General features: G+C 43.9%; 1 protein-coding gene and 1 long non-coding RNA gene across 9 annotated transcripts in view; one reads left to right on the top strand and one right to left on the bottom strand.

The window, feature by feature from the left end:
* The window catches only part of LOC118021092, a 78,800-nt gene extending 58,904 nt beyond the window's left edge, over window positions 1-19,896 (bottom strand). For 2 of the 7 annotated variants that reach the window (XR_004682098.1, XR_004682094.1), the window contains exon 1: window positions 19,543-19,675. Coding sequence is in view for 1 of the 7 variants with exons in the window: in XM_035021123.1 (XP_034877014.1) it covers window positions 11,723-11,905; window positions 19,543-19,854 (495 nt within the window). In the remaining 6 variants the exon portion in view is untranslated. Of the gene's footprint in view, window positions 1-3,101; window positions 3,212-11,554; window positions 11,906-19,542 lie in introns of those variants that run through there. The other 5 variants (XR_004682099.1, XM_035021123.1, XR_004682097.1 and 2 more) reach the window with 5 other exon arrangements.
* LOC118021093 overlaps window positions 19,821-23,871 on the top strand; it is a 55,475-nt gene continuing 51,424 nt past the window's right edge. Inside the window, exons 1-2 of one of the 2 annotated variants that reach the window (XR_004682100.1) lie at window positions 19,821-20,076; window positions 20,980-22,083. This is a non-coding gene — a long non-coding RNA (uncharacterized LOC118021093). The remainder of the gene's footprint in view (window positions 20,077-20,979; window positions 22,084-23,871) is intronic. The other variant, XR_004682101.1, reaches the window with a different exon arrangement.

Raw genomic sequence — 23,871 nt, 5'->3', positions numbered from 1 at the left:
TCCTTCCTTCCTTCCTTCCTTCCTTCCTTCCTTCCTTCCTTCCTTCCAATGAAGCCCTGCTTTAGATAAACATGTTTATTAAAGTGTACCTTGCCCTTACACTTTAAGATGAAAAGTATCTTGCTTAAAAGAAATAACCGGGCGCCTGGGTGGCTCAGATGGTTAAGCGTCTGCCTTCGGCTCAGGTCATGATCTCAGGGTCCTGGGATCAAGTCCTGCATCGGGCTTCCTGCTCCTTGGGAGCCTGCTTCTCCCTCTGCCTCTCTTTCTCTGTCTCTCATGAATAAATAAATAAAATCTTTTAATAAAAAAAAAAAAGAAATAACCAACACCAAAATGTTCATGTGTCCTACAGATGAAATCTCTCTCTCAAATCTAGATCAAAAAGAATCAATTTCACTACACAACTCTGCTTTCAATCAGCACAGTTCTCACCAACTTGTGCTAGACATATTGCTAGTCGATTGTAATATCTCTTCTTCATACACATTATGTTGTAATGATCTTGTCATCTCAGCTGGATTTCAAAAGTACCCTTACCTGCACAAATTGTGCATGTATGTAAAGGCACTGGCACTTTTATGCTTTTATTAGCTTCCTTTTGGAGGATAACATTTTTTTCTGATCTTCTCATGTATTCATTCACTCATTCATTCACTAATGCCCTCAAGCATTCATACATCCGTTCAAAACAGTGAGTGTGTGCTCAAAATGTACAAGCACTATTCTAGATGCAAAGAATAAAAATAGGAAGACCAAATCACTGACTTCAGGAAACTCACAGACCAGTGAGGGTAAACAGCCAGAGGAGTAAACAACTGTAGTTCAGTGCAGTAGATGTGGAGAAGGAATGACACATGAAAATGGTTTGGGGAGCATAGAAAGGGGATCGGTGTGTGTCTGAGAGGATGAGGAAGGCCTCCTAGAGAAGGTGCTCCTAGATCTTAGCATGTCAGGAAAAAGGGATTGGGGTATTTCCAATAGAGGGCACAGCATGGGCAAAGGCACAGATAGGCAAATAAGAGCACCCTATGCATTTGGGGAACTATGGGAAACAGGAGGTTCTTCAAATATTCTATGCCAGATTCTGTTTCACAGTCCAAGCCCTGGACTTCACCATAGACAATTCTGTAAAGGGAAATATATGGTCCCTAGGTTATTTGTCCTCAGTCATATAAGTAAAAACACATTCTACATGGGATCTACACCAAAGTGCCTTTTAAGACTCTGACCACTTGAGGAATGTCACAAAATCAAAGCTTGAGTCTATATTCTCCATATTTCATTACTATCATACTCCAGGGGGTGGCAGGTAAGAACAGCCTACCTCTTCCTCAAATATAGGTGATCACTTAGGCCATCTCCATTATTATTTCAGTATAAAAATTTTATAGAGAAGTATTTCCAAAAACAGCATTTTCAATGTACAATGTTGGATGGGTCAGGTTTTTCCTGCTCACCTCTTTCTAATCATTCAGACGTTGCATAGCCCAGCCTCCAAAGGAATGAGAGCTGGCCTTACAGACTTCTTATAGCAACTCCACACACTAGCAAGAGGTGTTTGGAAAGAGTCTCTGAATATGCTACACATAAGTACCTGCAGGGACTGCTCTTCCCTGAAGCCTCTGAGAAGTCCTGCACGAAGGTCTTTGTGAACTGGGTCAGCAGTTGATAAAATGGGATCACTACAGAACTCACATGGAACCTTCCCTAGAATAACTCCACTGCTTGGTTAATCTTACTCTGAATTCCCTTGTCACTTAGGAAAAGCTTTGCATCATGCAATTGCATCCTTGTTTCTATTTGGAAATTTTTCAGAGACTCAGAGTTCAAAATAACTCATCTATTTTGGTTCCGGACCAATTATGGAATTCTCTCTAAGACATCATTTCTTCATTCATCCAATACTTTACCCATTCAACAAACATCTACCTCCTCATTTCTATCTCTTGAAGCCAGTTCAGTCAGCCCTTTGTTCCCCATTACTCTACTGAAAACACACATGAGAAGATCACAGTGACTTCTAGGTTGTCCAATCTAAGGGTCAATTGTCCATCCTCACCTTACTGTCCTCTCAGCAGCTTCTTGGTACAGATGATCACTCCCTTCTTGTTGAAACATTTTCTTTACTTGACTTCCATCACATCACACTGACTTTCCTCCTACCTCATCGTGTATTCCGTCTCATTCACTTTTGCTGGGTCCTTCCTGATTTCTGAATGCTGGAAGTTCCCTTGGGCTTACTTCTCTACAATTACCCATCCAGTCCATTCTTCCTTTTATTTATTTATTTTTAAAAGATTTTATTTTTAAGTCATCTCCACACCCAACATGGGGCTTGAACTCACAACCCCAAGATCAAGAGTCACATGCTCTACCAAGTGAGACCGCCAGGCACCCCCAGTCTGTTGCTTTAAATACCATATATCTAGCCCTGATGTCTTACTTGGAAGCTAAAAGGGATTTTTTTTTTTTTTTCTAGAGATGCTGAAGTTTGGGTTGGGCACTGAAGGAGGAGATGGGTTGGCCAAGGGGAGAGGAGTGGCATTTTCCCAATGGGAATAGGAAGAAAAAGGGTACAAAGTTGTGAAAAGGCAAACTGTGTTCAGAAAAAAGAGGAAAGTCTGGTGTGAGTTGAAAATGACTATGGTGGGTTGTAGCCTTATCAAAAAGAAGCTTGATTTAGGTAAGGAATTTGGACTTTATACTGAAGACAGTAAGTAATTACCAGAGGCTCTTAAATAGGAGAGAGGTGTGATCATTCACATTAAAAAAATAAATAAACCTTTAGTTGGCAAGATGAAGGCTGTGTTAGAATAAGGGGAGACTGGAGCCTAGAAAGCCAATTAGAAGGCCCCTGTAATAGTCTAAGGAAGGGATTAAGGTCTGAATCACCATAGCAGCAGTGGGATGAAAAGCAGTGACAAATCCAAGGGAGATTTAGAAGTTGTATTGAGGACATGGCTATTGATTAGATAGGAGTTTGGGAGCAGGGGAGAGAGGCCACAGCTAAAGTGTAATGACATTAACTAAGCTAAAGGGGGGGAAGGAGAGCCCATGTGGTGGGGATGATGAGTAGCATATTAAGTTTGCAGTGATACCAGTGGCGAATGAGACAGGTCTGCAGATCAGGAAAGAGGTTTGGACTGAGTGTGTAGGTTCGGAAGGCAGTGTCCAACGGTAGCTAAATCCTCAGAATGGATGGGATATCCTGGGGAGAGAAAACACGGAGAAGCTGAAAGAGAAAGTGTGCAGGCAAGTTGTCATGGGAGGAGGAGCCAGGGGAGGAGGCTGAGGAGGAACAGAAAGGTAGCGTGAGATTGGGTCAGTGGTGAGTAAAGGGAGAAGAGCCCTTCCAGGAGGAAATGACCAGCAGTTCTCCCTGGGGTAGGATGAGTGAGAGGATTATGTTTGGTGATTAGATCTGATGAGCACATATTCTAGAGAGTTAGAAGTCAGGCTGGAATGGATGCAGTGAAGACTCCTCTTTGAAGTTTGGCTGGGAGGGAAGCAGGGAATGGCTGGGAAAAAGGTGGAGTGGGGCAAGTGTAGGAATTTCTTTTTATGGGAATGGGAGTCTTTATTACAATAGGTTGCCAGCTAGCTTCTGCTCACATGTTACTACCCTACAAGGCAAACTCGTTGAGTTTTTGAGCAGCAATCGAACATTCAAATCAGTTCAACACATATATGCAGACTGCCTGTTATGTCTAAAGCAGTGTGCTTGGCATTTTAGTGCCTAAAAAGATATGCAAGACATAGTCATGTTTTGATTTTTCATTAACTGGCCCAAATCTACCTCCTTCCAGTGACAGCTCCCTGTCCTCTGGAGTCACACACAACATAAGAAGAATTTCTTCCATATAGCTGCCCTTCAGCTAATTGAGGGTGGTTTTCAGCTACCTCCTGGGTCTTCTTATTGAACTTTTGTGAAATAATCCCATCTTTAGTATGTATACTTGCATAGGGGTATGTATATATTTTATTACCAACTGGCTGCTCTCCTCTGGACATCCATTGCTGTCTGTCCTTTTAAAATGTGGCACTCAGAATTAATCTCAATTTTCCTTATCTGGTATAAACAGTGTACAAACCAGTTGGAATATTCTTGCCCCTTTCCAGGATGTGGTTTTTCTGTTAATGCCATCTGAGACTGTAGGAATGTTCTGACAGTCCCACTACTCACTCATGGTACTTCACAGTCAACCCAAGTCCTGAGATCCTTTGCACCTGAAATGTTAATAAAATAGGTCTCCCAATTCTTATTTATACAATTGACTTTTTAAAACCAATTGCAGAAGTTTATTTTTTCCCACTAAATATTGTATTTGTACATTTGGTTTTTATTAGCCAATAGTAAAAAGAGCAAGGGCTTAGGAGTCAAGCAGATGTAGATTGGAATTCTGGTTTTGCTAGGTAGCTCAGTGACCTTGGTCATGTCATGATCTCTCTGTCTCAACTTATCAGTGAAACAGGGATAATCATAACTACATTGCAAAGTGGTTCTGTGGCTTCGTGGAGGGTAGAACAGTCCAATATATCATAAGGACTAGATAAATGTTGGTTTTTTTGCCTTCTTTCTCTTCCATTTTCTCAGCTTTGTATTCTTAGCAGAAGTATGCCTTTTAAGTTTTAACTCAAGATTAATAAGTCTTCCTTTTAAAAGAAGAAAAATAAATTGAGAATACGAGCCAAGGGCCAGAAGAATACTTTAGTATAACAGTGAAGCATAAGGGCTCTGAAACCAGACTTTCTATGACTGAATTCCAGCTCCACTACTTACTTGTCATCTAATCAGAAGCAAATTCATGAGCCATCCTGAGCCTTGGTTTACTCATCTGTAAAATGGGGATGATAGCAGTGCTTGTGTTTCTGGGTGTTAGAGAAGATGAACTGAGACAATAGATGGAAAATACTTTTGCATAGAACCTTGCACATATTAAGTAGTAGAGTTATTATTACCACTTAGAAACCTCCAGGTAAATAATGTGTTAAATATTTAAAACTGTGAAATGAAATGACTATGTTATATGGTTTGTATATGTTAGGGTTTTTGATACATGGTGCCAAATTGCTGTCTAGAATGCTTGAACCAGTTTCCATGCCCAGTATTGTATGATGGTGCTTATTTCCCTGCATCTTTAGCTATGCAAGATATCATTTTAAAGTTTTTGATAATTTGCTAGGCACAAAGACATCTGGTCTTACCTTGATCTGTGTATCTCTAATTACTAAGATTGGACTGCTTTCATTTTAATTGACCAACTGAATTCCTTTTTTTCTCCCACCTTCTCATGTTCTTTACCCATTCTCTTGAGATGTATTCTTCTGTTTGCAAGAGGTCTTTATATATTAAGGACACTACTCTTTGTCATATATATATTTATATATATTTGTTATATATAATTGCAAAAGTTCTAGAATCTCTCATTTATCTGTTTATTTTGTTTGTGGTACTGTTTTTATCTACATAAATTATAAAGATTTAAGTGTCAAATCTATAACTGTTTGTCTTTTATAAACCATAAGCCTTTACTTCTTTGCTCATGAGGGCCTTTACCATGTAAAGGTCAAGAAATGCTTGGGGCACCTGGGTGGTTCAGTTGGTTAAGCATCTGCCTTTGACTCAGGTCATGATCCCAGGTTCTTGGGATTGAGCCCTGCATCGGGCTCCCTGCTCAGTGGAGAGACTGCTTCTCCCTCTCCCACTGCCCTCCCCCCACCCCGCACTTGCACACTCTCTCTTGCTCTATCTCAAATAAATAAATAAAATCTTAAAAAAATGCTTACACCACTTTCATCTTTTCAACACATATAACTTCTCTTGTATGGGCCATTTTTCATATTTAACTCTTTAACCCATCTGAAATGTATTCCATTCCTTCTTAGCCATGTTATTTATTCTTTTGAATCAAAAGGAATCTTTGGTTTCAAGAAATAGAAAATTGAACTCAAATTGGTTTAAACAAAAAATATTATTTATTGGCTCCCACAAGTGAAAAGTTCAAAGGCTTTGGGGTCATGTTTCCCGGGTGGCTGGCACAATGTAGAAATCACCTGAAGGTTCCCTTTTCATTTATTTGCTTGAATCCCTGGTGATAGCTCCATTCTAAATAGACTCTCCCTGGGGTGCCTGGGTGGCTCAGTCGTTAAGCGTCTGCCTTCAGCTCAGGTCATGATCCCAGAGTCCTGGAATCGAGCCCTGCCTCGGGCTCCCTGCTCCTTGGGAAGCCTGCTTCTCCCTCTCCCACTCCCCCTGCTTGTGTTCCCTCTCTTGCTGTCTCTCTCTCTGTCAAATAAATAAAATCTTAAAAAAATAAAAATACAAATAAATAAATAGACTCTCCCCTTGTGGTCCCAAGATGGCAGCCAAGACCTCCCAGGGTTAAAAGCTCCTGCATTTACCTCCTGAAGCAAATTATTTTTGTTCTGGCATTTCTAGCAAAAGTTCTGACATTCTCTTTCACTGGACTGACTTAGGTCACATGCCCCTACCTGAAGCAGTCACTGGGGCAAAGAAAATGAAATTCATTGGTTATTCATTGATTGGCTTAGTCGGGAACACATGCCCTACCTCTTGGAGATAAAGGTGGAGTCAACTTTCCCAGGACTACATGGGTGTCCCAAAGGAAGTAGCAGCTGGGAAAGGGGGATGCATTTGAGAAGATAAGTAAGGTAAGGACTATATTTTTGAGTATCAAGATTATTGTTTTTAATAGAAAATGAGAAATTCTCTGCCATTTAAAAACTTATGTGTTTTATCACTATTAACATGGTAGAAACTAAGAGTTAAAAATCATGAAAAGACATTGTCCCTTCCCCAGGTGCTAAACTCTTTACATTCAAGCTGCATAGGGACCACCTGGATGCATCATGGTTTCTAAAGGTCTAATCATACATGGTTGGAAAAATTTCCTTCATGGCAGAATGATCTATAGGTTCTATGAAATTCTTCTTTAATATGGTTTCCGTAGACCCAGTGGAAATAGATCATATCCCCAACTGTCCCCTGAATTTATTCTGGTAAAATCACTGTATTTTTGCTGCGTTGTTATCTGGTTATTTATTTGAGCCATTCCTTGTCTTTTTTTTCTGAGTTAATCAGGGTTTTACTTCTATCTTTGCAATGTCTTTTCTTAGTTTGTGAGCGCAAATCTATGTCTTAACCTAAACATCTTCTAAGGTGGACGCTGGAGCACGGGAGCTTTAAGTTGATCACAGCAGTGATTCAGAAGTGGCAAGACGCAGGAGTGCCCACATACTATGAGCCGGTCATAGTTCAAGATGTTCTGCCCAGGGCAAGCCATCATCTATCAGGCCCCATGAATGGGATTAGTGGTCCTACTAAGTAAAGACACAAAGGAGATGATCTCTCTCTATGTGTAGGTACACAAGAAGGTGGTTATCAGTAAACTAGGGAATGAATGGCCTCTCACCAGACACCGGATCTGCTGGTGCCTTGTTCTTGGACTTCTTAGCTTCCAGAACTGTGAGAAATAAATGTTTTTTAAGTCACCCAGTCTATGGTATTTATTATGGCAACTCGAGCTAAGACATCATCCTGTTCCCCTTTTGTGATGTGCCTGTCCAGGGACTTAGCTTCTGTGGGCCAGCAGGTCCCTCTTTCTTCCTTCTTAGAGGTTTTGACCACAGTTTTCTTGTATGGTCTCAGTCCTATCTCTAATATTTTTGACTCTTCTATTCTTCATTAGTGCTTACCAGCCCTCCTCTGCTCCCCTCCATGGAGCAACACACTTCTGAATGTGGTCTCCAAAGTGCTTTCTGATCTTTCCTACCTTTGGTGACTACTGGCCAGCATTGTCCCTTCCAGGACACAAAGTGGACCCCTCATCTGCTGAGTGTGATTGATACCAGCAGAGCTAAGTGAATAAAATGCCATTAAAAAAATTCTATTCTAGGGACACTTGCATAGCTCAGTCAGTTAAGCATCTGACTCTTGATTTCAGCTCGGGTCATGATCTCAAGGTTGTAGGATTGAGCCCCACATCGGGCTCCCCACCCAGTGGGGAGTCTGCCTGAGATTCTCTCCCTCTCCCTGTACCCTGCCCCCTGCTCACACATGTGCTCTCTCTCTCTCTCCAAGCTAAACAAATATTTAAAAAAAAAAAATTCTGTTCTAAGACCGATTTATTGTATGATGCACCACCATTTAATTACCTTTTTTAGAACCCTCCCCCAAACACTATCACATTAAACATATATATTGAAGATACATCCTGATTCTGGAAATATTAAAAATGTGAGGGGAAAAAGTTTGTACCTTGTAATCTAGGAAATACTATAGTGGAATGATTGTGTTTTTTAGCTATTAGTATTAGATGGTCTGCCCCATTCAATGGTGCTACCCTGTCTTCATTATTGTTCTTACTATAAACATAAGCAAAAAAACAAACAAAAACCCATTAATTGTCTTCAGTACTTTTTGCAGACCCCAGTTGTCTCTGGACATTAGCCCTCTTGCATTATTTTCACAGGCCTGAGCCCTTCCTTTGAACAAGGCCCTACTTCTGCCTTCTGCACGTGTCCTTTAAACATATGAGTTTATCAGAACACTTCTTAAGCAGCCACATTGATCTTTTTGGGATCCTTCCTTTTCTTCATTGAAATCATGGTTTTATAAAAATTTAAAGATTTTATTTATTTATTTATTTATTTATTTAGAGTGAGAGAGAGAGAGGGAGCAGGGGGAGGGGCAGAGGGAGAGAGAGAATCCTGAGCAGACCCCGAGCTGAGCGCAGAGCCCAACACAGGCCTCGATCTCACAACCCATGAGACCATGACCGGAGCTATAAATAAAGAGTCAGACACTCAACTGACTGAGCCACCGAGGTGCCCTGGTTTTATACAAATTTAAATTTCAAGTCATTGTACTCCTCTTTTGCGTTCTTTCCTAGTTCCTGGCCAGACAGAGCCTCACATCCATCTTTTCCCTTAACTTGCTCAAGTCTTCTTTGTGTCAGGTTAGCAAGTGCAGAATTGCCTTCTCTGGCTATTACAAGTTCAAGGATGCCATGGTCACTTACCAACACATCCTTCTTAGCTGGTGAGAATTATGCATAGAATAGTACCTCTTCAATAAGCAATTAGTTTAGATTTAAGTCGTTCCAACTTTATTTGATGCTCTTTTCAGCAGAATGAGCTTGTCAGTGGACGCTGAAGTTCTTCATTACCCCTGTATTATGCCCCCGTGCCAATAATTGTGTCATTTGTATTGGGAAAGCATTATTAATGTTGCCATAACAAGATCACAAGGCCTGACAACACACGGCCAGTGGAGAGAGAGCACAAGCCAAGACTGGGGTGAGGAGTACTCCCTGGGGCATGGGCTGTGAATACAGAAGCTGGCTTGGATTAGGGCAGCTCTTCAAGGCTGGTGTCTCTTACCAAGGTAAAGTTCAAGAAGCTATTAATACTAGGCAGTCCAGCATGAAGGGTGAGGCCAATGTGTACCATAGTTTAAGGAGATTGCCAGCAGGGGTATGGGCAGCAGAATACAGCCCTCTAGGGAAGAGGACTGGTCAGAGATACACTAAACAAATGTCAGAGTCATGGTAGAGAAGACCAGGGCTCTGGAGGGGGTCCCAAATCCACAGGAAGACTGGGATGTGATGCAGAATGACCAGAAACTGAAGGTGTGGAGATCAAGGTGGAAGCCCAGAATTGGACAAACATAGGAGTGGAGGGCAGAATGGGAGGGACTTACAGGTGTCTGAGGCTCACAGTGGACCTGACCGGAAGGAAGCAAGATGTTGGGGCTGATACTGATGATATACTTTGTCCCCAGTCGGAACGGTGGTTAAGTATCGGGGAGGTCAGGGAGCTAGACCTATAGGTGGAGCTCCGTGGACAATCCAGCAGCTGGTCACTAGGGAAGGCAAAGACAACTGACCCGCTGCTTTACTGTTCACTCCAGTGACAATGTCACTTCTGCTTTTATTTTCACCCAAATCTTCTCTACCAGGCATTAACCCTCAGGTCTGTGGGTTTCTATTTGTGTTCACAAGTTCTTAACTCACACGGCTCCTCTACTTTGCCTTTGATTGTGTGCTTCTTTTGAACAAGTTATATAGCTTCCTATTGGCGTAATACAACTATTGCTACCATTTTATTTGCTGATGATTTACCATGTACCAGATACCATACTAGCTGATTTACCTTACACTATCTTATTTAATTCCCACAATGTCCTTGAGGGGTAGGTATTATTGTCCCCATTTTTTTTTTAAGATTTTATTTATTTATTTGACAGAGAGAGGGAGAGAGACAGCGAGAGAGGGAACACAAGCAGGGGGAGTGGGAGAGGGAGAAGCAGGCTCCCCGCCGAGCAGGGAGCCCGATGCGGGGCTCGATCCCAGGACGCCGGGATCGTGACCTGAGCCAAAGGCAGACGCTTAATGACTGAGCCACTCAGGCGCCCCTTATTGTCCCCATTTTAAAAAGAGGAAACTGAGGCTTATATGGTTTATGCAATCAGCCCAAGGTCACACATCTGGGACACAAAAGAGCTTGGATTTAAACTTAGTTTTGTCTAATGACCTGTGTGTTGCTAAAGTGACTATATTGACCTCATTTATACTGTGATACACCCAGTCCTTATTGACACCTATCAGCCACTTTAGATTTTTCATCTACCTAAGTATCTACCTACTTATCCATCTATCTTCTATCTTCTACTTTTATCTCAAATTCTGTAGCACTCGGTACTGCACTATGTAAGAGGCAGATCATTAATAAGTACTTACTGAGTGAATTAATGCAGTTTAAAAATGTAATTAGAACTACTATGTCCTCCTTGGTTTGGGTATTTATAGTCAAGTAGTAAGAATTCTTCAGTTTGCTTTATAAAAATACTACATTCATGCACATTCGTTCATTACAAGGAGGAGAAGGGGCAAAGTCTGAAATCAATACTGAACTAAGAAGACGTATATTATTCCCAAATAAGTCAGATGTAGGCAAATGTGTTTATATGTTCAAATACATTTGAGTAGTTAAAATAAAGGGGTATACATAAAACAGATTATTTTCTTCGGAAGTCTGAATCTGAATATCTTTCTCGTGACATGATCTTCATACTTGTCTAAATCAGAAGTTGCCAAACTACTGTCCATAAGCCAAATCCAGCACACCCCTTGTTTTTGTATGGCCTGTGAGCTAAGAATGGTCTTCACATTTTTAAGTAGCTGAGTAAGATTTTTTTTAAAAAAATGATATTTTGTAACATATGAAAATTATATGAAATTCAAACCTCAGGATCCATAAATAAAGTTTAATTGACACCCAGCCATGCTCATTCATTTACGTATCATCTACGGTGGCTTTCACACTACAATGGCAGGGTTGAGTAGTTAGGACAGGGTATGGCCCACAAAGCCTAAAATATTTCCCATCTGGCTCTTTACAGAAAAAGTTTGCCAACCCCTGGTCTAACTAAATAATACAGGATGTCATAACATTTTAAATGTTGTTTAAACTACATCTGTTACTTTAGTTTCTAATTCAAGCACACTGGACTGAAAGGTCATGACATCTCTTTGCTTGGTAGAAGGTTTCCATGTTCTCAGGACAAAGTCAAAACCTTTTCTCCTTCGATATTCTCTACATTCTCTCCTGAGAGCAGTAGCACCTTTCTGCGGAAACAATAACAGACTGAGAAGCTGGTGGTTTCTCTAAGAGGTGATACAGCTCTTCCTGCTGAAAGTCATCTTTCTCTTTGATGGGAAACTGGGGCTGGGCATCCTTGTGAGAGGTTACAGTGTATTACAGAACTGTAGTGGTACCGAAATGGAATGATTCTCCAGACTCCATCAACTGATGCAAGGTGGTATGATGGAGTGAGATAGACGAGGAAAAGCAAATTGCTCTTTTTGTCATCACCCAGGACCTAAATAAAGACAAAAATGACTCAGAATGACCAGATACAGGTGAATATCACTTATCAAAATGTTTTGGGGAGGCACTTAACGTCACAATGGCATGGCACTGTGAGAGCTCAATCAATGTGACGGGTCAAGCGCAAAATCAAGGGAGAAGAACTTCCTTATTTTTCCTGAGATCAAGTTTGGTTTGCAGTAAAGTTCAAGGGAATATGTTTTATGTATTTATTTTTTGAAACCCAAAGATACATTCTACTATTTTTCTGTATCTCTGCCTCTGTCTCTCTCTCTCTCTCTCTGTTTCTTTTTGTCTTTCTTTCCAATTTAACAAAAGCTTATTGATCATTTATTATGGGTGAGGCACAGGACAAGGATTTATGAGAGAGGCAAGTTACAGCGATCTTCCTGGACCTTTTGGCAGCATTTAATATGAATTGATCTTCCCTAACATATTCTTCTCTCGGTTTCTTTGGTCCCATAGTCTCCTGGTTTTATTTTTCTGGTTTCTGATTCTCAGTCTCTATTGTCAGCTCTTTCTTTCTATCCAATCTCTAAATGATCAGAATATAGTCCCGGGTCTGCTTTTTTTTTTTTAATTTTATCTATTGTCCTTATGCAATCTCCTCCCAAATTTATAAATCCGGTCCAGTCCCAGCAACTCTTCTGAGCTTTAGACCCATATCAGAAGTCTGCAGTAGACATCTCTACTCACACAGAATTTTGATCTTCCCCTACAATTCTCTTACCTTCCCAAGATTCTCCATCTTGGAAACTGAAACCTCTGCTCATGCATCAGATCTTGCAAAGACTCTTGAGTCAATCATGACACTACCTCCCTCTCCACAACCCACCATTTCCATTCAATCATCAAGTTCTTTAAAATAACTCTTCACTCTGGTCATTTTTCTTCCTCTGCATGTTACCACTATAGTCCGGGAAACCATCATCTCTCACATGAATCTGAAATAATATATTCCCAACTGGTCTCTCCATATCTGCTCTTGGCCTTGGTCTATTTTATCTTCTCACAGATAATGTCTTTCAGGCAAAAAAAAAAAAAAAAAAAAAGGTAAAGTCTTAAAAACCTCACAATGCCAACAAAATAGATGTTGTTCTTCAATTTGATTTTTTTAATTTAATAATGTATCATGAAGATCTTTTCGCACCAGTCTACCTAGAACTACCTCACAATTTTTAACAGTTGCCTACCACTCACTCGTATAATGTACCAAGATTTATTTAACTACCTTTTTTAAAAAAAGATTTTTATTTATTTATTTATTTGACAGAGACAACGAGAGAGGGAACACAAGCAGGGGGAGTGGGAGAGGGAGAAGCAGGCTTCCCCCTGAGTAGGGAGCCCGATGCGGGACTTGATCCCAGGACCCTGGGATCATGACCTGAGCTGAAGGCAGATGCTTAACTACTGAGCCACCCAGACGCCCCTATTTAACCACTTCTTGATCGATGCACATTTTAGCTGTTTTCAGTCTTTAACTACTATAATTAATGCTTCAGTGAAGATCCTACAAGAGTTATCCTCCAAGATACGTGTGAGTAAATCTACTGGACAAATACAGAAAAGTGGAATTGTTAGGTCAAAGGCTTTGTACATTCAAAAATTAAAGAAATATTGCCTGGTGGCTCTCCACAGAGGTTGTACCAACTTTTACTCCTACTGACAAGGTAAAAAAGTGCCTGCTTCCCAGACTGGCCAAGTATACTATTAAACTTTTTTATTTGTGTCAACCTGGCAAAAAATACACCTCATTGCAGTTATAATTTGCATACCTCTTGTTAAGGGAAAGGGAGAGCATTTTTACAGATTTTAAAGATTCCTTGACCGGACTCTATTTGTTATCCTTTTACTCAATTTTCCAAGGTTTTTGGTATTTTTCTTATTGATTTATAGGAGTGCTTTAATTTCTTCTTAAATAATCTAATTTCCACATTCTGTCAGGTATCCTAGTATTTTTTAAAAGCCACACTTCAGCCAATTTTTTAAAAGCCACACTTCAGCCAATTTTTTTTTTTTTTTGAGGGAAGGGGGTGAACAGAGAGAGGAGAGAGAGAATCTTAAGCAGGCTCCATGCCCAGCACAGAGCCCGACACGGTGTTTGATCTCAAAACCCCGAGATCATGACCTGAGCAGAAATCAAGAATCAGACGCTTAAACAACTGAGCCACCCAGATGCCCCCAGCCAATATTTTTTCTAATAATAAATAAGCACCAAATGTTAACTCCATTAGGGGAGCCCACATGAAGAGCTCACATGGAGAAGTTATGAATTGATTTGCAGAAGTCCTGACTTCCTAAAAATAGCTTGACAAGACTGTCTTGTATGTATACCTGTATTATTTCATTTAATTTTACTAACAGCCCTTTGAGGCATGTGTTATAAACCACAAAGTGAAGCTCAGAGAATGTGAATGTCCAGGGTCACACAGTTAGTAAGTCATCCACTTCTGGAATCTTAAAAGCATAGTAATCCATCATCACTGGTGGATCATTCCTCAGCGACATGAGGCTCTGATCCTTGATGTCTTTAATTTCTAATAATTATTGATCTTCTCTTTTTCCTTCTATAAACATCCAATGAATATTTTTAAGTGTCTATGATATGCCAGGAATCCTCATGGGCTTTACATTTCAAAGGGGTTGTCAGCCATAAGCAAAATAAACCCCAAGTAGTAATAAAGTTTTGCTTTCTTTTGCTTTATTTACCTACTATCAGGGTAGTCAGGAAGGGCCTCATTGATGAGGTGACATTTAAACAGATGGGAATGACCAAAAGAGTGTTCCACGAAAAGGAAATATGTGAGCTGAGAACTTTAAAATAAGAGCAAACCCGTTGTGCTTGAGGAGTAGAAAAAAAAAGCCATTGTGATTGAAGTCAGAGGAGAGCAGTGGGAGATGAGATTGAAGAGGTGGTCTGGGATGGCCCGTAAGGCTTCACAGGCCAGCAAAGGAGTCTGGACTCTATTCCAACTACAATCAGAAGACATGGAAGGATTCTAAGAAGAGAAGCAATATGATGTGATTTATGTCACTTTAGCTGTGAAGAATAGGGAAAAGAGTAGAAGCAGGAAAACCATTTAGAACGTTATTACAGGAGACCAGAAGATGATATTTGTATTAGGTGGTGGCAGTGGAGATGGAAAGAGATAGATTTTGGATATATTCTGGAGGTAAAGTTGACCCAAATTCTTCATGAATTGGACATGAGAACTGAGGAAAAGAGAAGAACCATGAGTATCTACATGCTTTTTGGCTTGAGGAACTGGTGTGCAGTGATGACATTTATTTGAAGGGGAAGGCTGCAAGAATGAAGAATTGCATATTACTGTATTATTTCCTTATGCAGCCTTCACCTCACAGACCATGATTTTACTCTTTTCCCAATACCGTTATTTTCCTTCCCTACTTGCCCTGTCATCCTTCTTATCCAAAACAACTACTTCTACTTCCTCTACTCCCTTCCACTCCTTAATCCAATGTAATCTGCTCCTATCCCCCTTATCCCAATAAACTCCTTCTTGCCAAACACAATGACCTCCTTGTCCCGAAATCCAAGTCCTCATTTTCTTGATCTTTCTCTAGCATTTAATACTGTTGACATTTCCTCCCTTGGCTTCTCTGAAATGACTTGTTTCTGGTCCTCCTAATCTCTATGGATAGTCTTCCCCTATAGTGTTTTGTCCTCACTTTTTTTTTTTTTTGCCTCATCTTTTAAATGCTGGCATTTGAATAGGTTCCAGAGTAGGTCCTCTTCTCCTTTTACTCTATACCTTTTCTCTTGGGGATTCCATCTACTTCCATGAGCTATCACTTATTCTGATGTCCTCAGCGTAGATCTCTCTCGAGTTCTAGACTGTCCCATTTGATTACATATAGACAGCTTCACTTTGATATCCTCATGGACATTTCAAACTCAACACTTAAAATCAAACTACTTACCTTCCCTCCTCAACCTACTGTTCTTCTTGAAGTCCTCATCTTAGCAAATGGTACTATGATCATCCTATTGACCTAAGTCATAAGTCTCCTATTCCTTAATCTTGCAGATACAATCAATAATAAAATTCAGTTGAGTCTGTCTTTAATATTTCCTGAATCCTTTCCTTTTCTCCATTTCCATTCTTGCTGTCTATATTTAAATATCCATCAGTTTTTTCCTATAATACTAAAACAACCTCCTAACTAGTCTCCCTGCTCATAGTGTTAATCACCCTAATAAATTCTCCAAACTGGAGTGAACTTCTTTCTAAAATGGACTTTTGATCACCTCACTATGCTCCTTAAAATTTATCGATGGCCTTAGGATAAGTTGAAACCTCTTAGGAAGGCATGCAAGACCTTTCCCAATATAAGACCTTGTTGATCTCTCTTGGTATGTCCTTTAGAACTTTTGCCACATAATCATACAATGCATTAACTGAGAATCTACCACTTGCTGGGCACTGTTAATCACCTTCAACTATCTGGCCACAACTTTTACCAGGACATTACACATACTACTTCTTTGTCTGGAATACATTTCTCTTTAACTTGCCCAGTTGTCTGGATTACTTCTACATATCCTTCCAGACTCATTTCCAAACTCATCTTCTCTGGTGAGGGACCCTAACTAAACTCAGTCAGGGTTAGGTACCCCTCTAATAAGCTCCCTGTTGATAGAATCTCACCGTTGTGTGATCAACCGTGTACTCATCTGTCCCCTCGTTATCCTATAAGGTCCTTTCAAGCAGGCTGTCCTATTCATTTTTGTATTCCCAGTGCCCAGCACAGTGCCTGGCACATAGTGGGCACTCAGTAACAAATGAATAAAGGGGCAGAGTTGGGTTTCACAGTCAGCTCCTTTCTCTGTGGCACAAATCTCACATTTCCTCATGATACTTCTTAACATCTTCAACCTGTAACATTTGGAAATCTGTGCTACATGTATTTTTGCCTACCACTAACTAAAATATAGACAAATAGATTATGGGGTGCCTGGGTGGCTCAGTCATTAAGCGTCTGCCTCTGGCTCAGGTCATGATCCCAGGGTGGGATCGAGCCCTGCATCGGGCTCCCTGCTCAGCGGGAAGCCTGCTTCTCCCTCTCCAACTCCACCCCTGCTTGTGTTCCCTCTCTCTGTGTGTCTCTCTCTGTCAAATAAATAGATAAAATCTTTAAAAGAAAAAGATTATTAGCTTCATGAGGATTCAATTGATTATTTATTTCTTGTAGAGCTCTTCCTCATCACTCCATGGTTTTGTTCATCAAAGTACTTGGGTTAACTAAATCTAAAGTGACTGAAAGATCGTTCCATACACTTTTTATATTCTTTCTAACTCTTATCCTGTTGCTTCTACAACACCATCAGGGAAGCAGAGAGTAAGTACATTGGGAATAAGGTTGATTTTATTGATTGTCTGGCAACTGGCACTAAAAAATGATGTATCAACAGCAAATCACTTCCCATTATCATTTCCCCCAAGGTCTCTATGGATAGGCATTCAAGTTTCAGTGTTAAAATTTAACATTGCAAAATCCAGCTAAAATTGAAATTTTTATGTAGTGACTTCAATGTGATCACAGAACTTTATAAATGGAAGGAAGCTTGGAGATCTTTAGTCCAGCACTTTCATTAAGCTTCTCTGAGGAAACTGGCGAGGAGACCTGTAATGGCTTGCCCAAGGTCATCCAGTCTAGAGGACAAGTAGGAACAAATTTCCTGTCTTTCAGTCCACTGATCTTTCCTCCTTGCACCCTTTTATTTTCTATCTAAACAAATTATCTACATCAGAACCCACCTAACATTTTACGTAGTGCTTATTTTTATGATATTGCCTTTGTGGTATTCTTGTCATAAAAAGAAAGGACCTTAAAAAAGAAAGCAAGGCTGTCTTGTCCAGGCAGAATTGGTAAAAGAGACAATTAGTACGTAAAGTAATGGGTTCCTATTTGTGAGTAGCCCTGTAATCACGCTCTGCTCTCTGAGCACCCCAATGCTAACCCAAGCTTATTTCTGCTCCCGGGGCCTGGATTCCATTCAATTCCGTGCCTTATTTAGTCTAAATGATTTCCCCAGCTTCAAGTGTATTTTTTGGGCTTCATTTTAGAAATATCATACTTAAATCTACTCTCTACTTGAGTTTGTTTTAGTTCTAACGGTGAGGAATGAGGATTCTGGGTAAAAGAAATAAAGATGATGGATTTTTCTAGGCTTTACATTTTAAGAATGGCTTTCTCAAATGGCAACTGGCAGTCTAATTTATTCCTCAAATGATGACGTTTTCCATGGGAATCAGACTTTAATTGGGATAATTTGTTTTCACGGAAAGCACAGATTTCTTTCCAAGAGGATCAGTTTGATAATGTTTTACCAGCTAGTGCACAGAGACCAAATATAAAACAGTTCTGAGAAACAGGAAGTGAACCTGACTGGTCTAGTCTGCGTGTCCCTGGCAGTGACGCAAATACAGAAATCAAATTAGGAAAACAAGATATGTGGGTGTGAGGCAATCGATAACAATCCAGGATGCTACAAAGCAAGGAAGAACGCCTTTAACCAAATGCCACTCATTTTAATAACACCCTGAGAAGTTTGATTTCCACTGAACATGCTAGTGGTTAGGGAGCAGGATGAGCTTGAGTTCCCTAGCAACAGCTTGTGTTTTTGAGACCGTCATTAGCCTTTCAGTTAATCCCGCCAACCCCTTACTTCTAAATGTATGACTGACATTTAAAAAAGAAAGAAAGAAATGATATTTCAGAAAGTGCTTTGAAATTTCCAGGAGCAAAATGGGAAGGAACTAAAAAAAAAAAAAAAAGTTGTCCTGAGAATTGTTCTCAGGTAAAAGAAGTCATGTTCATATGTGTCCAACCTCCCACATTCACTGCTCTCAGTTCTCTGTTTCTGAATCCCCTGTGGGTAAAGGGCAATGGAGGGGAAATCGTTGAGAGTTTAAGGCAGTCCCCTCCTGCAACATCCATCACAGTCTGAAAGTGGGGTGAATAGTGGGGTGGGCAGTTTGTGTGGGGCAGAGATTGGGGGGTGGGTAAGATGGGAGGGACTATAACACACAGGTTTCTTTCCCCTTTATGCAGAATAAATTATCCTGGTTGAAAGAGCTTAAGGAAGGAGGGTGGCGAGGGGGAATGAAGCTATTTTTCCTATTGATTGTTTAATTGCACCAGAGGCTGTTCGTCGGAGGCCACTGGCCAAGAGCATTATTTTGGTGGCTAAAGTGAGGTTGGGCAGGTTTCCATCCCCCTCCTTAGTTTTAAACAAGACAACCCATAAAGCGCAGCCGGGCTATAGGAATATGGTGTCTGCTGACTTTTTGCTCCTCAGCTGTACCCTAAAGCGCCAAGCCTGATGGGACGATGGTTCTCAAACCCGAATCATTGCTCTAGCTCTGTCCTGGGTTCGGGATGCACAACTCTTCTTTGTAGCCTGGGTCAACGGCGGGGCGTTATTAGAATGGTAATTATTGCTGCGTTTGTCTGGTCATCCCTATTATGGCCTGGGTCTCTTTCGACTAGACACTGGGCTCCTTCAGTTTGGCCGGGTGACTCCTAGTTCTCCCCGCCTCCCCACCTAACCACCCCCCCTGCGCGCTCCCTTCCCAAGGCGACCACCTGCGCCGCCCCACTTACCATCTGCCCCGCGGGGAGGGCCCCTCGCGGTAGCGGTGCCCTCCCTGATCCCGGGCGGCTCTGGGGGAGCTCGGTGTTTGCCTCCAGCCCTTCGCTACCGGAGAGATCAGGTTCCTCCCCTCCTCCCCCTCCAGCTCCGGCCGCCGCCGCCGCCGCCGCCTCCTTCTTGCATGACACAGCAGAACCGCAGCTGCTGCAGCGAGTCCCAACCATCCGCCCAGGAAGCGCCGCAACCGGGACTCGGGAGGGGCGCAGGGGGGCGAGGCAGGGGCCACCGCCGAGGGGGATTCTTGCCCCCACTCTGCACCGCATACTTGTTTCCCAGCCCAGGGGCTCGGGAACAAAATCGGGCTAAAGCCGACCAGGCCGAGCCGTTGAGGAATGCTGGGGTTTGGCGTCAGAAGGGATGGGACCCGAGAGAAGGGTGCGAAGGAGACCCCAGTAGGGGTAGGACGTTGCAGGTAAAGAAGGGAAAGAAGAGGCCGAGAAGTCAAGGGCCAGACTGTGAAGGAGAATAAAGGAGGTCAAAGAGAGGTAAGGAGGGAGAGTTGCTGAGAAGGGAGACGGAGCTGGGAAGGGAGGGGGGTGGGGGGAGCTGCAGGGCAAGGAGGACTGGGAGGGAGTACTGGGGGAGGCCTGAGCTAAGTACCCAGGCAGCATGGGGGCTGAATTGGGAGGCAAGGGCACAAAAAAGGAAAGGGATGGAAGAATGAGGCATTAGATAGGAAGGTAAAAATTGGGGGCATTAGAAGGGATGTAGTGGAGATCATTCATCATGGCTGATGAGGTAAACTGATGAGGCGGAAAGAGATACAGTCGAGGCAAAGCCAAAGGAAAGGATGATCTTCCATCCCACCCTTTAGTTTCCTGAGAAGTTTTTCATAATTCCGCCAGTACACACAGGGAGTTTTCCTTATAAATGGAAAAGCATGAACTAAAGCATAGAAATAGCTGCGTTGCTTAGCTTTATAGCATAAAATCTCCATGGTGCACAAAAACTTTAAGGCAGAGATTTGGGATTTAAGGCATAAGCACTTATAGGGGTTGTGATTCAGTAATACTGAGGGCACTCAAAACTGGTGTTATAGCTTCCACACAACACTGTACTTGAATAAGTCAGAGTGTTTGCTAAGTATTTCAGTTAAATGCACTGGAAATGATGACAAAATTATTGGCTAAAACGATCCTAAAAATGCACCTGCTCTTCTTCTTTCTCTCTCTACTCACACATACACACATAGATACATATACATCATTTCTAGTGTCTAGCATGTACAGTATGATTAAGGAAAACATGTGTTTTTGTGATTATTTTATTTCCCACCAAAACGCACGCTATGCATTTTACAGCAAACCAGCTGCTTCTCACCATTTGAAAGAATGTGGTCAGAAAAGTAATGCAAAAACTGCCACTTTGGTTTTGTCTGTACCTTCCAGGTCATATCTTCGTACCTCACTTCCTGACACAAACAAGTTTTTACTGTTGTCAGCAACAAAGCCCTAATATAGCTGCGGAAGAGAAAAACTGCATTGCATTTAGCCTCCTGCAAGCATCATCAACAGTTACCGGAGGAATGTAATTCCAGAAAGCTTTAAAGCTGGTGGTGATGGTAATTATGTATCAAATGCCTGGTTCTATTTCTGTTATTATTGTTTTGTCATTTCTGTTCCACCCAAGAGCCGGCTGAACTCGCAGAGAGAAATCCGGTTTTTCTTTTTGACTTTGTAAAAATTCATCAGCCCCGGTAGAAAACTTGCTCTTGGGGAAAATAAAGTAGGAGCCACGAAATGTCATTTTAGCAGAGCGTGGGTTTTGCGACTGTGGGAAAGGATTTAAGGACGCGCCTTCTGTTCGGTTTCCTCTGTAACGAGCAAAGGCTACACGCACGCACAGACGCCACAGCTCCCGGATGCTGTGGCTCCCTTATCTGGGCTTCTGCAGGCTCCAGAAGCCCCTTCGGGATGCTGCGAGGGGCTCCCGGTGGGTGGTGGCAGGAACGCTGCGGCCGCCGCCGCCACTCCAGCCGCTGCCGCTGTTGTTGCTGCTGCAGTCACGTGGGAGCCCCTTTAAGTTTCCATAGAGAGGCCTCTCCGGTGTCACATGATGGACATGATATAATGAAACAACATTGTGGAGAGGAAAGCATTAGGGGAGCCCACGGCTACAAAAACAAGTGAGTGAGAAGAGGTGGGAGGAAGAGAAACTACGCCACCTCCCCTGCAGCCAAGCCGCACGCAGCAGCCTGCGAGAAGTGGGCGACGCCGGGGCGGGGGGGGGGGGGGGGAGGTGGGCAGGGAGACGGGGTCCTCAGCCCCGGCCCGGGGACCCCGCCGCCCACCGCGGAGAGAACAACTTTTCGCCGGCAGCCTCGGCCACCACCGCACCTGTCTCCGGAGCCTCCATCGCTCCTCGTGACGATCAAAGGGAAATTCTAGAAGAATATGCTCTACAAATATACGTGCGCATCATTTTCCTCCTTGCGTCTCGCTCTAGAAGGAAAGAGAAAGGGATTCAAGCGGCAGCGTGCATTCCGCCCCAAGGTAAGTTCTGGAGGGTGGGGAGAGCCGGCCCAGCAGGACTTTGGGGTGGGAATTTTGTTCTCCGTTGAGCCCTGTCGAGATGAACGAGGCGTCCCCTCGCTGCTGGCGAGGCGGATGGGTCGGATGGTCCAGCAGAAACATTTCCACTGTGGACTCTGTTATTTCCTCTTTCGCACGCCCGGCGGACCCACCCTCGGACTCCCCGGGGCCCCGGGCCTCCCCCCGGAAGGGGCCGCAGGTCACGGCCGGGATGTTCGGAAGCCGGGCGAGGGAAGGTAGGGGTTGTGGCGTTGGCCGGGAATGCCGAGGCGATTTCGCCATGTTTGTGTTGCTAAGAGCACTTTTTTCCCCTTTGAGGTGGCTTCATGCCACATGGTTCCTCCGGAGCTGCTGCCGGGTTGAGAGAGAGAGAGAGAGAGAGTGTGTGTGTGTGTTTTCAATGTCCGCATTCCAGCTAATGTTGCGCAGATAAAATTCAAACTTGAGGTAAACAGAAGAGGAGGAGGAGGGGGGGGAGGGAGGGGGAGACTGTTTCCATTTCGAGATCCCACCTCTTCACTCCGCCGAGACCAACATCCCGAATCCGGAGAGCACTCGCCGGTTTCTCCCACCTACCCCACCTTTGCTGTCCACGAGAAAGCAGGCGGCGGCGGCGGCGGCGGCGGCGGGGGGGGGGGGGAGGTGGCGCGGGGGGTCCTCGCGGAGGACGCGGCGTCTGGGTTCTGAAAGGGAAAAACACCCCTGGCACTCAGGCCTTTGGCTACCTCCTTTTCGCCGGGAGGGACGGAGGATGCCTCGGATTGCTCTGGGGCTGGGGAACAGGAGGACAGCGCTCCCGGGAGGGGCGAGGGGGTGCCTGTCCTTCTCAGTCCCTCTTACTTTAGGGGACCGGACTGTCGCGCTCCCACCCCACCCCAGGCGCAGGTTCCTGAAGGCGGGCTGGGTGGGTCTCCAGGTTTCCAGAGGGCTGGTTGCGTAGCAGGTGTGTGGTGGGCATTTCTATTTCGTAAGTCTTGCATTTGGTGGGACGACGTGGATGGGCAGAGCTGCGTCTTAATTTTTTTTTTTTTTTTTTTGCAAATTAGGGAGAAAAATCAAGACGTTACACCCCACTCCTCCCGTTTTAAATACTGACTCAGCTCGGAGCTAGGCTGAAGGGTGAGTGGGGATGTTTAAGGGTGAGGGTAAGCTTCGTCATGTGGAAAACTAGGCATCTGACAGCTCGTGGCCACCCCCCCCAGCCCCCGGCCCCGGACGGAATGCGGGCTGGGTGGTCCGACAGGGGTGGCGCCCCACGGGGTGGGAGCCGGCGCCGGGTCCCTTAGCGCGCGAGGGTCCGCAGCCCTGGTCGGCGGGGACTGCCTGGCCGGGAGGCGGCGGCCACGTGAGGGTGGTCTGCGGAAGCGCTGGAGCCGAGAGATGGGGGTGAGGTGCGTAGCACAGCCGTGCCGGGGGCGGACACGAAACACCCGTGGGCGGCGAGCCGGGGAGAAGCGGAGACTCGCGCGGGCCCGACCCCGGAGCCGTGGCGACGGTTTTATTCCGAGCGGCGGCCGGAGCCGGGCGCCTTCTCCGCTGGGCCGGCGTCCCGGGCGCGGGTGGGTGCGCACTTCCCGGCGCTCTCCCGGGAAACCGTTTCCGGGCGGGGTCCCCGGCCCCGAGCGAGGGCTGTAAACAGGGTGGTGCCCTCTGCCCTCCCGCCCCCGGCCTGCCGGGGCGCGCGGCCGGCGGCGCCCGGAGCGGCGGAGGCGCGGCCGCGGCTCCTGGCAGGGGCGGCGGGGGCGCGCC

This window comes from Mirounga leonina, unplaced genomic scaffold, assembly GCF_011800145.1.
Source record: "Mirounga leonina isolate KUSES-001 unplaced genomic scaffold, KU_Mleo_1.0 Mir_174, whole genome shotgun sequence".
In the NCBI taxonomy this organism is placed as follows: Eukaryota; Metazoa; Chordata; class Mammalia; order Carnivora; family Phocidae; genus Mirounga; species Mirounga leonina.
Note: the sequence above shows the minus strand (reverse complement) of the source record. Positions and strands in the feature narration are given on the sequence as shown.